At 37.1% G+C, this 13,841-nt stretch overlaps 1 protein-coding gene across 1 annotated transcript; it reads left to right on the forward strand.

The window, feature by feature from the left end:
• The first annotated feature begins 45 nt into the window (after positions 1-45).
• On the forward strand, positions 46-13,841 carry LOC145994402 (transmembrane protein 256 homolog). Its single transcript, XM_083130525.1, has 4 exons — positions 46-552; positions 6,106-6,253; positions 10,187-10,305; positions 13,476-13,841. The coding sequence occupies exons 1-4, from the start codon at positions 466-468 to the stop codon at positions 13,617-13,619; spliced, it is 498 nt and encodes a 165-aa protein (XP_082986651.1). The 5' UTR covers positions 46-465; the 3' UTR covers positions 13,620-13,841.

Consider the following 13,841-nt stretch of genomic DNA (forward strand, 5'->3'; position numbering starts at 1 on the left):
TTTCCTTACCTCCAGCTCCATGGCATTTCCATTCTTTCTAGCATATTGTCTGTGATAGAGGCTGAGTTGCTCTATGTTTCTAGATCTTGATTCTAGATGTTGCTTGATCCCAACCGGTGAAACTCTCGTTACGATTCGGTGAATATTATACGTCTGAAATTAGTATACGAATAATGCTAAAGTAGTTGCATTTTAAAAATAATAAAGTGCTGATGACCATTTAAATTCACGCTTTTCTGAACAGAATGAATTTAAGTGGTCATTACTATCACTGTATTAAAGAAAACCCCGCAAAATAAGTCACGTAAAATCTAAGTACTTACAAAATTACTTTCGTGAATTCATCACCATCTTTTATTTTTAAAAATAATGTTACCACGGATGAACCGATAGAGACTGACTTATTTGTACAGTGTACAGACAAGGATTGATACCAGAGTTTAGCAGAAGTCAAAAGTATATTCGATGGGGCTGCAAAATACTTTATACAATATTTTGTATGATACGCCTAAAAGTGTTGTGCAAGGAGCCACAAGTTACGTATGGACTATGGTAAGATATAGATTGCCATCCAAAGTATGTTAGAAATACCACATAAAAGTATGTCAGTAAAATGCCAACAAGGTACTACTTTACTATACCGGAGACACCTATCAATGATTTATTTCGCAATTTTTTACATTGCTAACGTACTATTCGGCATTTCGGAACATTTCTTTAGGTGAAATAATGAATTTGTAACGAAAATAATGTATATTTCTTACATTAACGAGTACTTATTGTTGTTCCTTATTTCCGACAAACCATCCACGGGTAGCCCCAAACACCATTGACATTAGCCCAAAAATTCACGATAGCCCCACGAACCATCATGGGGACAAGGTATGCCTACTAGGTTAGGTTAGGCCTGTTAGGTTAGGTTCCATTAGCACTCATTTCGTTCAATTTAGCATATTCGGACAATACAAGAACGTATTGTGCTCTCGTGCAGAAAGCAAATGGCGGCAGCAGCAACAGCGCGTCGTAAATAGATTTTCGTAAAAATCCACATCCATTCGCATTAAAATGGATCAAAACTACATTCCCGAACATCAACAACGCTACAGAAAATTATTTGCGTAAGTACTTTCTCCTGTAAATTTGAAGAAATCCGTCTCCGGTATTGTAAAGTGTTACCGCCAACAAGAAGTTAGTTATTCATAATCATTGCTAATATCTATCTGCTCGTCGTTTGGGTATAATTTAACAATACAGGGAATTTCTCCAGTTTGTTTGAAATTTCGGATACTTACTAATTTCGCTGCACTTAAAATTTGGCGCTCACGTATAGAAATTCCTGAATTATGGCTAGCCCCACGGACCATTGGCGCTAGCCCCATGAACCATTGGCAGGTGGTTAGGGTAGGTTAGGTTAGGAAACATAGTTAAATTTTAGGGTCGTAGTAATATCAGGAATATATATATTTCGTTCTTTAAGTATTCGAAACGAAAAATCTTGCGATAAATAATGAGCAATTGTGCATTGTCGGTTGCGATGACTGACCCTCTTATTTTGCAAGTTTGACATGTGAGCGCCAAATTTTAACTTCAGATTCATGATTAGGAGCCCTAATTTAGTGAGTATTCCGAATTTCAAACAAAATGGAGAAATTCCCGGTATTGTAAAATCGCTCCCGTGAATGGTTCGTGGGGCTAACCGTGCATGGTTCGTGGGGCTATCCGTGAATGGTTCATGGGGCTATCTGTGCATGGTTCGTGGGGTTTTCGAACCTGGAAAAAAATACAAAATCAGTAACACAAAAGTAGGTATTTTTCGATGAAGAAGGTTGCAACACTGCATGTCCATTGATCATCGACAACGCTAGTCAAGATTTCTCCCCCATTTGCGTGTAATGCAAGCGAAAACGAACAAACAAGAATTACTCGATATGTCGAAAGTTGAGATTATTTGCGTGAAAAAAAAAACGAAATGCCACCTTGAAGAATCCTTAGGAATGCAGAATACGTAAGTACCAATGTGAAAAAGAAGAAAATAAAGGAATTTCAGACGTTTGGTGGTTACTGAAATTTTACAGTTATAAGAAGAAAAAAAAATTGGATCAGATGAGCTTTGTTCACGGGTATTTCTTGGGTTCCGAAGGTTGAAACACTGCATAATGAATGAAAATCGACAAAACACAAGCACGATGCGTGATTATGTGGGAAGGTGTACACGCCATATTGTCTCAGGCAATTGAAAAGACTACGAAAAAAGAAGTACTCGTAATGTGAAAAATTGCAATTACTTTCATGAAAAAAACGTCCATACACCTTAAGGAATGTTCCGCAAAGCAGATAGGTAGTACGAATGCCAAAAATTGACGAAACTAAGAAGTTATAGGTGTCCGAAGGATAGTAAATTTTTACCGAACACATTTCTTCTTTAGAACGAAGAAGGTATAATTTTAATGTGTGATAATATTAATGGCTAATCCTGTGTTCATGGTACTGAGCAAATTATATCACCGCAAGATCTGCATAATTAATGGAATAGTAAAAATTTAAATGGTAAACTTCTCGTATCGGACAAACGAATTTTTTCAAACTTACAGGAGAAATTACTTACCGAATGCAGTTTCTTTATACTTGTGGAAGTTCGGGGAAGTGTTTTCTCGCATCGTTCATTGAATTTTGCCAGTAAATCATCTATGTTTCAATATAAATGTGTGACTGATGCACGAAAATTGTGGATGTAGCCTGTGTGTGATGACGTAATCCCGGTCAGTGTTTCCAAACGTGTTTTTGTAACTGAAGAAGGTACGTTTCCGCAAATGGTTTGTGGGGCTGTGTGTCAATGGTTTGTGGGGCTATGTGTCAATGGTTCGTGGGGCTATGCGAGAAGGGTGTGTGGGGCTATGCATATTTTTTTCCAAACCAATTTTTAACTATTGTAACCTATACGTGAGCCTACCTAACCTAACCTTACCGGAAATGGTTCGTGGGGCTATGTATGAATGGTTTGTGGGGCTACGTAGGTATTTTTGGGTGCAGTGGGGTGGAAACACTGCATGCCGAGTACGGTAGTGAAACTGTGTCCGCCATTTTGCGTGTTACCGAAGGCAAAAAGAAACTAAGAAACCTTACTCGACATGTCGCAAATAGCAAAGTGCCACCTTCAGCAATGTTTCTCAATGCAGAATACGTAAGTGGGAATATTCAAATTAAAAGAACTAGCAAATTTCAGCCGTTTGTCCGATACGAGAAATTTACCATTTAAATTTCCTTAATTTCTATACAACAAAACTTCACATGGCCCAAGTTCCTTTTGTTTTATTGCGATTTCATAATGCTACGAATGCAATTTTAACATGGTTCGATTTAAATTTACTTCTGTAACGCATACTGCGGAGGTTTAGCGATTACTTAAGATTTTGTTCGATATATGCTTTCGTAGTTAGGTTAGGCAGGCCAGGTGTGGTAAAATGTGGTTAGCATTAAAATAAAGTTCCTAAATGCATTCTACTAAGGTTCCGATTTACGTTTACATTAATTCGCACTAGTCTAGGATACACAGTCGCTTGTCAATGGAAAACAAATTGTCCGTGGGAAGCAGCAATGCTTGTGTAAGGTAATTTTGAAGTTTGTTTCTTCAACATAAATAACTTTTTTTGAAATCCAAACAGTGCTCATTACTTTAAGGAAGGTTCAAATTTCGTGTGAAAATGATTGCCAAAATTCTATGGTAATTAGTTTTTCTGCTAGCAGAATTTGAAAAAAATCATAAAACAATCAGAACCCTTACCGGCTGTAATAAGTTCCATTCATTAAAACCTTGGCATGGAGATCTTTTTTTTTTTTTTACCAATACATAATGCATGCTTATAATTGGACGTTAATTGCTTAATATCTAATCTAACAGAAATCAACGCCATTCTAAGTTTCGTTGATTCAGATTATAGTCCAGTACCGCCTATTGACAAATCAGAAACCAAGTAAAAATGAACAGCAGCGTAAAGTTTTGCCAACATTTAATTTAATAAGCTGCGACATATCTAAAAAAATGCTTGAACGAAATAATGTGGGACTCTAAAATTAAGTGCACTAAACTGAAACACTCTAAATTTTAAGACTCTTTCGGATCTTAAGAAATTGTCTATTGAAGAAGTGAATTAAGGAAAATGAAGAATTACGGACTATTACAAAATTGAGAACCTCATAAGTTACTGAATTATTGCGAAAGGTGCCCTGTTCTTGGTCTCTATGTAGGCTTAATGATAAATTCATTTTTTCATTAAGAGAAATATTATTTCTGTCTGAAAACAAGATCTGAATGAAACAAAATATATAGAAAAGAACATGCACTAATAAATGATGGCATGAAGGATACAGAAAGTTGCTATCTATAGGCAAAATATTATTTAATTATTCTGAAAAATAGGCTTTTAAATGAGGATCGTCAACAAAATAACTTTTACATAACCATGGCCAAATGACTTCAAAGGAAAACCAATTATGACATTCAAAGTAGGTTTTAATGATCACTTTGCCTATCCATTCTTTAAATTTCATTTTGAAATTCAATAGTCTAAACTTGTTTGCTTGACACCTGACTTTTACTTTTAATAAACTCTCCAATCAAAAGGAATGATCATTCTGTCATCTGTGTCTGAATTTCACAAAGAGTATGAGCACAAAATCAAAGAATGATTTTCCGATAACTTCCAATCTCCAAAGATGATTAAAATATCTTGCTGTTATATAACCAGCATAAGCATGTATGCTTCCACGATAATCATCCTGTGGGTTACTTGAAACAACAAGTAAGCTTCTTCTTACCTCCAGAAGGATGAATCTATCCCGAGACTCCAAGAGATACCTGACATTCCTAGAACAGCATCCCTAGAAGTGATTCACAAGATTAACCCTTCACCAGGAGAGTTGAACACCACTTTCAACTACACCGCCTTCGTGCAATGAAAAATCCAAATAAACCTTGCACATCTGTATACATATTGGTGACACGGTGCAACGAAAAGACTTGGAAAAGAGTGATTTCGCCAATGAACTGTAGTAATCACCATTTAATAAAGCAATTATGCACAATTGAATTGCTTGTACAAGATCGCGACACATTCAAGCGACATTTAGGCATACGTCTTGAAATGTCCGCCACACAATACAAATCCACAGAAACTAAAATCACTTCTTTGAACTGACGCCTTTTCCCTATCAAAACTGCTATTCTGTTTAAGTCTCTACAATGACGGCTCTTCTTTTTCATGTTCGAAAAAAACACAATTGTAAAAACTCATTGTTGAAAGGCTACATTTATGTAAACAGTGGATGCAACTCCGCTATTGTTTGAATGTATTCTAACAATGTTTACCTAGCGTTCCAAGGAGGAAGATCAAAAGAAATAACGGTGATATATTTTCTTTGAGATCTTCTTCGGAACACATGGTCCCCATAAAAAACATCTGTACTTCAACTTTTATTGTATTCTACATCAGGACATAATTTGAAATTCTTTCCTTACGTGTGACTGCCACACCAGAAAAGTAACACATGAAATTTTCATGAAAATTATCTAATTTCTGTGTGCAGTTTCTCTCTCCTTAATTATTTTATGAATATGTCACATGCATTTGTCCCCCCCCCCCCCCCCTAGCCCCTACCTAACTACGTCTATGCATGTCAGTAAGTTTATTGTCAACATTCTCGGAAATTCTTGCCTCAGAAAATAATCCTGTGTGTGAATAATAAGTCAATCACATATTTTGAATATAATTGTGAATTGGAAATGTAGCGAATTATATTTCTTGTTATGTCTGAAGCCCATTTTTGTTATATTCGTAATTTATGAATTATTTGGGATATCCTGTGTTTTTCAAAAACAAATACTTTAGCAGGCCCTTATTTATCTGTGCCCTAGCAATATATGTGAATTACAAACTTTTTGCATGCCCTATACATTTAACACTAGTGCTATTTCTTCCAGGCCAGAGCATATATAGTGATGGATTAGTAATTTATACACCCAGCTGTGTATATGTGGGGGGAGGGGATATGCAGGCTTTTAGAATATTTGTTCCATGGATTTGTATGACTTTTGCATTTACTTTTCAGGGGTACAAAGAGCCTGTTAAAACACCTCCAACTGCGTGTGTGGGCCCAACACCTCTTTGGAAGCTAGCCTCTGCTAATGGCCCTTTCATCCGATTGGCTGGACTTTTTGGTGCATCGGCTGTTGCATTGGGAGCATATGGAGCTCATGGTATATGCTTTGTTTCCCCTGCTTTTAGTGACCAACTTTGCAATATTTGTCTTTAGGTGGCGTTCTGGAAGTTAAATTCTGCAGATTTTTTGCCACCAAGGTTTGAGTGCTGGGTTGGACATGGGTGTTCATTTGTGAGTTTCATCTCATCAACCAACCTCAAGGTTCCCACTGACCTGGAAAAGTCACGGAAACCAATGTTTAAATGAATAGCTCATGGATAATTAAGAGAATATGGTAAAGACATTGAAGAAAATAGGAAAATTAATTATATTTTTACTTGCTATGATTGTAGACAGAAAACCCAGTTTTTTCTGCCAATCTGTTTTCTTTTGTGGGACTATTTAATATTAAAGTGTTCGTTTATTTTATTTTTAGTCATGTAACTCATTTTCAGCAATATTGAATAATTTGTATTTATTTGAATAGCATGTGAACCCATTAATGCCCAGCTTATGATATTTCATGTGCTAAACATGGTTGTTATATTTTTTAAATATTTATGCATTGTGGTATTTTTTTTGTTGACATATGTGCCCGAATACCAGAATACATCCTAGAGAAATGTAACCGAGCACTCTCGGTTGTATTCTTCACACATCTGCTTGATTAGAGAAATTGTAAAAGAGCCTAGCACATCTTCTTAAAAAATGTTCAACATCAATGATTGATATTTATTCTCTTTATGAACAATTTTTGTTTTAGGTAAAGATAATTTATTTATCTCTTTCATATGTGTTGAGGCTATATCACAAACCAGTTCTGTGTTGAGTTATGTATGTATGTATGTATGCTCCAGGAGATGTTTGATAAGAGCGTATGATATTTCATACACTGGGCATTAACGAGTACTACTGCTGACTACTTATCATTTGCATTATTCCGTATGTGATAGAGAAAGAGAACAGTTCTAGATAGTGTTTATGTTTTCTGATTCAATTGATGATGTTGTGCATACCTAGGGTGACCAGACACACACCTTCAAAAAAGAGGACAGAGCATGGCGAAAAAGGAGGACCAAAGCCCAAAAAAATAGGGCACCGCAAAAAATTGCAACACATTTGTCATTATTACTCTTAATCCTAGCTAACGTACAAAGAGAGATACCTAGGGATCGAAATGAAGCGGAGCTGACCGAAACAGCGTTCCGGTTTCATAAATATCTGGAACCTTCCTGTTCCATCTCGTCACTGTCGTAATCTGAGATAAAAAAGCAGACAGCAGCATGATAACGAAAGTAAAGCATTCCGTTTTGTGCAATTTTCCATTTTTAACCCTAAGCAGTGCCGGAGTGAAATGTTTTGGTCGGGATGGGATTGGCACGGGACATAATAAATTCCAAGAAGTTTCAGACACTTACAATGCAGAAAACATCAAGAATTTATCACTTTTGAAAATGTCCATTTGGAATCCTGACTGTTCGGGATCGTTTAACCTATTTCCAAAACTGAATTAATATTTTATGTAGTTTAGGTTGACAAGAAATATAATTTTATTGCCGTGAACATTTCTGGCACTCTTTAATCAACAGGGGAAAGTGACTGACTTACACCCTGCCCCATATTTGTTTCTCCCATCCTTAAAACCTTAGTATCGCGTATGTATGACTCGTAACGGAAATGCAGAGACTGTATAACAGTATGCTCTCTTACGATACTGATGACATGTTTAGGTAGATCAGCTCTTAGATGTTCAGCGAGCATTGCTCAAATATTTAACGAGCTCCAAGCGATGTAAAACATCCAAGCTATTGATGTGAAATAACAAACAATGAATCTTATGCATGGATACATTCTCTGTGCAGCACATGCCGATGCAGTATAGCCTACTCTTTCCAAAACAGGAGGACATTTACGGATTTCTAAAAAATCTGCCCGGATGCCGGACAGATACCTAAAAAGGAGGACATGTCCGGATAAAAGAGGACGTCTGGTCACCCTATGCGTACCATCATGTCAGAGTAGTTAGCACAGTGCGCTACGACAGCATGGGTCCCTGGTTTGAGTCCCAGCATGGTCATGTTTTTTTTTTTGTGAGTGTCCCTTCATCATATCATGCTCATCTTTGGCATTAGCCAAAAGTGGCCGGAATACGACATAAAATAAACCAAATAAATAAATTATTGTGCTGATAGTGAGATGCAGGGAATGACAGTGAGTGTAATGTAAACCATCAGAGAATTGGTAAAAAAAAAAGTATAGAGGCAAGAGCTGTTAAGGTTGTGACCATTTGTTCGTGTGGAACATAGTGTCAGCATGGGTGTAGGCAGTGTGTCAAATATGCAGTCAGTGGTGGCGATTGAGTTCCAAAGTGGGAGGGGGGCAAGGACAGTTTAGTTTCCCTTGGAACGTAAGGTTTAGCATAGTGGGGGGGGGGGCAAAAGTGGCAAAAAGTAGGGGGCAACTGCACCCCCATGTCCCCCCTAATTGCCACCACTGCGCACAGTGTGTGTAATGTTGGATAAAACCCTTTGTTTTTTGCTCATTGAAACTGTTGAGCTATCATTTCGCATTCCTTCCAAACAGCAGCAAACCTATAATATTGTTTTCACATATAACGTATCCGATTCTAACATTGATATTGTTTTGTAATGATAATACAGCAATTAAAATCAATATGTTTATTGTGTTTTATCAAAAAAAAAATCTCAGTGTGTCCTACAATCAACAGAACTATTCTAAAAGTCTGTAACATATGATATATCATACGCTGGGCAGTAACATGTATTTGTAACCCTTAATGCCCAGCGTATGATATTTCATAAATTAAAAAAAAACTATGAAAAACTGATCGATCATCAAAATTTTTGTATTTATTACATGTAAGGAGTATCAGTAGATGAAAAATCCAAAATTTCAAGAAAGAAGTCTAAACATTTTTTTTGGGGCAGTAATGGGTTAAGGTGAAGAAAGTTATTTAAAATTAACTGAAAAATCTAGAGCCAGCCAATTTGATTTTACAAAATTAGTACGTACCCTGATCCTGTTTGTCACATGTAGCCGAAAGTAGCTGAAAAGCAATGCAAAATGTGAATTGCAACCTTGGTGTGAACTTATCTTGGTTAACATTTTCTGCTGTTAGAAATATTTGTTTATTGCACTAAATATTTGTAAATAAGGATGTCCACGGTTTGAGAACCGCTGGAGGTATACAGGACTAGATTGGCAACAAGAAAACCTTTACCAAAAACCATCTATTGTTGGTTCTTGTGTGGCTTCGAGCACTGCAAAGATTTAGGTCCCAGGTTTGAACCCTGGTAAAGGCATAAGTGAATCATATTGTTTGTTCCATTATCCAAGTTCACATCCCGGCTGAGTTAGAAATGCTCTTTGTAAGTGTCCCTTCATTGATTTTATCAAACATACTTCATCCTCAATGTCAAGATTCACCAAACGTGTCAGAATAGCAATATAAAATAAGAAAATGCAAGTTTCGTCTGGTTATCGTTTATCCTCACAATTGCAATTAATGTAAGAGGTAGAAAAGTTATACAAAATATCGAAAATAGAATGGGCTTGTTCTTGTGGGAGGATTTGATTTGCTTCCATAATAATTAAGCAATTTTAAACTAATTATGATTCATTCAATTGATTCCTCAACTGATAATGCCATATCATTATAACCAAAAAATTGCTGATAATGTTATAGATCAGTTTCTATAAATTTGTACTCATTCTGCCACTCTGTTAATATCTTTGTGAACATAAATGTGAAATTTACTACTAAATGCATAGACTCTTTTCCTTGTGCTTAAAAAATCAATAGCGCTACTGTAAGAACTTCATTTTATTGGTTTATTTGTGATTTGTGCACACAACCTCTAGCATCCACGCAATCATAATTTTTAGCAAAGAACATTATTAGTTATGGTGATGACAGTTGTGAAAAAAACTTTTAAGAGTGTTTAATAGAAAATTTGTTAATGTCTTGCAGTGTTTAGTCACAAAGAAGGGTCTGAAGAACTGAAGAAAATGTATGAGACTGCAAACCACTATCACTTCTTACATTCACTAGCTCTGCTTGGAGTGCCACTTTGTAGGAGGCCTGTTCTGGTGAGTTTTGTTTATTATTCTTGTAGTTTATGGTTGTTACATGCCTGTAAACATAATTTTTGGTGTAACGTTACAGGAAAACATATGGTCCCTTCATCAGACATTTATTTTAGTTTGATTAATGTTAGTCATAACAATGATATAATTGTAAGTAGTATTTTTGTTTGTCACTGAAGGTTGACATTATATATATGAGGTCAAATCAAAAAGTTTTGCACCTAACTATTTACTGCCAGATTACAAACCATAAAAGAAAAACAAGCTATACTTGTTTGTACTTTTTGCTATTTTTTCACATAATCACCACACATGTTGAGGCACTTGTTCCACCGTACCACAAGTTTCGCAATGCTCATTGCATAGAAGGTACCCGGCTGATCACGGAACCAATGTCGAACAACATTCTGCACTTCGGTGTCGTTCGTGAACCTCTGTCCTGCCAGGAACTTCTTCAATGGACCAAAAAGATTATAATCACTGGGGGCTAGGTCTGGGCTGTACGGGAGATGCTCCATAATCTTCCACCCCCATGACTGAAGTTTGGCGATTTTTTTTTTTTTTTGCCACGTGTGGTTTTGCATTGTCATGAAGGAAGACCACATTGTTCACTTCACAAATACCCTGACGCTGACTATTTTTCGTAATGGGTGCTCGCAGATGCGAGAGTGTGCGACAGTAGCTTGTCTTCATACACTGGCTCCATTTCCCTGTGGATATCTGTGGCTCTTTGTTCTTTGCACCATAAAAAACAAATAACACTTCGCTGCTCATATGGCGTGGACTTCCTGAGCACTCCAGCCACCTTTGCCAACTGATGACAGTGCCGTGCCGTGGAAGAAATCTGAAGTTACAATAAGGCCATTCCAAGAAAAGCCTACATATATCTCTCTTTTGTAATAACACTTATAACAAGCTAGAAAAATTAGGCGCAAAGACTTTTCGATTTGCCCTCGTATATTATTATTATTTTTTTAGATGACATTTGCAGAGATGACCACTTTATTTTGGACAAAACAAAAATATTTACTCTTCCTTTAATGGGTGCCTAATTATTATTTGGATATCTTGGAGCAAGGGTAAGGGTTAATCAGCAATACCAAGATTTCGAAGAGGAACTTTAATTTGTGGCAATCACATTAACACGTACATTTAGATCCTTCAGGTGAAGTAGCTGCTTAATTTTGGATGTCCCAGAGGTAAGGGGGTGATTGTCTTTTTAGACATGGGGGGGGGGGGCATTATTCATCATCATTTACTCTTTATCCCTTAGTCTGCCGCCGTTGCAAATATGCAAAAAAAAAAAAAAAAAAAAAAAAAAGTATGTCCATTGTGGCTGCCGGTGCAGATGTGCAACAAACAGCTTTAGATACAATTATCGAGGGTTTGCCACACTTATATGTGTATATTGAGGTTGAAACACTGACAGTTTGTTCGGGAACATGTTTTGCAATCGTGTTTACGAAAATTCTAAAATTCCTCCCCCCCCCCCCCGCTTTCTCGGAGTATGTCACTTGTTTCAGCTACTCAGTTGACAGACACAATAAATGCTTGGTATTTACGATGCTGTTTTCCTCCAAGCTTCCAACGCTGTGATTTAGCACTGATAAGACACACATTCTTCTTTGTGTTTGGACCTGGTGATCCAGCTAAAGTAGTGGGGGGGTCAAGGAGAGGGGGGATTGGATGAGGTTTGGCGGTGTCAGCTTTCTGTCGCCTCTATGTTAGAAATGCAATGAAGCTTGACGATAGCCAGCGGCCAGAAGCGTGAGTCTATCCAGAAGTATAGACAAAACAAACGATTGCAAAGGCTCCCTCCCCTCCTCTGTTAGGAAAGGCCTCGCCATAATCGGTTCTGAGCAGTGGCTCATCGATCTCCCTAACGCACAGTCGTTTCCTTCCGGACATATTTCCACAAAGAGCCGAGTCAACAGGGAAGAAATAGATTCACACTAGCTACACAAGATGCAAGTGCGAACGAAAAAAAAGCAAAAGTTCGGGTTTTCTCCCCAAAGTTGCTGGAGAAGAGGGGGGCAAACTCCACATTTTTATGTTTTTTCATTGAAATTCGGGGGAAGCAGCCCCCGCCCTTACCCCCCCCCCCTCCCACGGTTGGGGCATCCAAATTTTACATGGTTGCATGCACTGATGTTCTACCTGCAAAACAAAAGTTATCCGAAGTAGATTGGTCCCATAGTGTCCGAGTTATAACAATGTTATGAATAATATGCAAATTGGCTAAAATTCGCTGTTTTGAGGAAAAAAAAACAAGAGCTTTACGTTTTGCCTTATTATTCAAATTGTATTGCACCCACAAACATGAATCAAGTTCCATTCTGTTGCGGAAGGTCCATTCTTTGAAAGAAAAAAAAGCAAAAGTTCCGGTTTTCTCCACAAAGTAGCTGGAGAAGAGGGGGCAAACTCCACATTTTTATGTTTTTTTTCATTGAAATTCGGGGGATGCAGCCCCCGCCCGTAACATCAGCATGCACTGATGTTCTACCTGCAAAACAAAAGTTATCCGAAGTTGATTGGTCCCATAGTGCCAGAGTTACTACGATTTTTCTCCATTATGTATACGAATTCAAATTTCGCGCTCAAAGCCTCGGCGACACTGGGCTTACTTTCGTCAGACTGCGCGGCCTACTAAGGGTTAAGTTCAATGACAACTTATTGTCAGCCTTCCATGTCTTGGTATCCATAAATTATTCATGTACTTAGGTACGTTGAAAATATTTATAAATGTTTGGTGTACAACATTATTTTTTTTTAAAAAAATTATAACAATTATTTTTTGCCTAGGAAAAATTCACCTTGATGACCTTGGTATTATAAACAGTAGTACCTTGATTTTATGTTTTTTTCAGGGGATCATGATGGAAAAACTTAAAATGCAGGAAAATGTATTATCCAAGAAACTTTTATAAGATGGTGCCTTATTGAGACTACAAAGTTTGAACGAAATGTAAAGTCAAGGATCATAAAATCGAGGTTCTATTGTATTTCAGTTTTATCAGTGTCATTGTGAGGATAACAGCTGTGTTATTTGCACTTATATACAAACCTCTAGCTTAAATGCCTAAATGTAATATGTGTAATAAATTGAGACCCAAATATCACAGTCCAATTTTGAAAACTTCTTCTTAATAAAACCGTTATTTTTCTGTTTTTAGGCTGGATCCTTACTGATAGCTGGAATGGTGATATTTTGTGGAACATGCTACTACCATGCTCTTACTGGGAAAAATGAACTGAGACAGCTCACCCCTTACGGTGGGGTGATGTTAATTTTAGGGTGGCTAGCTGTAGCTTTGTAATTAACCAGCAAGATTGGGGCATCCTTGGCTGGTTTTTGAGACTAAAATATGGAATAAAGTGTGTTATTTTTATTGTAGAACAAAGCATTGTGAGTGACTTTGTGCATTGTGATAATAGCTGCTTTAATGCATTGTTTTGCAAGGCCATTTATTTTCCTGCTGCACACTGCACTAGGTTTTGTGTGAATACTCGTTAATTAAAATAAATGTAATGAACTTTGA

Source organism: Lepisma saccharinum, chromosome 10 (assembly GCF_977018435.1).
Source record: "Lepisma saccharinum chromosome 10, izLepSacc3.1, whole genome shotgun sequence".
Classification (NCBI taxonomy): domain Eukaryota; kingdom Metazoa; phylum Arthropoda; class Insecta; order Zygentoma; family Lepismatidae; genus Lepisma; species Lepisma saccharinum.

Bases quoted from the DNA above. Each gene is read 5' to 3' on its own strand.
- LOC145994402 (XM_083130525.1), top strand. From the start codon at position 466: ATGGGGCTGCAAAATACTTTATACAATATTTTGTATGATACGCCTAAA. The intron at 6,254-10,186 runs GTATATGCTTTG...AATGTCTTGCAG, and splicing joins GGGAGCATATGGAGCTCATG to TGTTTAGTCACAAAGAAGGG. The intron at 10,306-13,475 runs GTGAGTTTTGTT...TTCTGTTTTTAG, and splicing joins TTTGTAGGAGGCCTGTTCTG to GCTGGATCCTTACTGATAGC.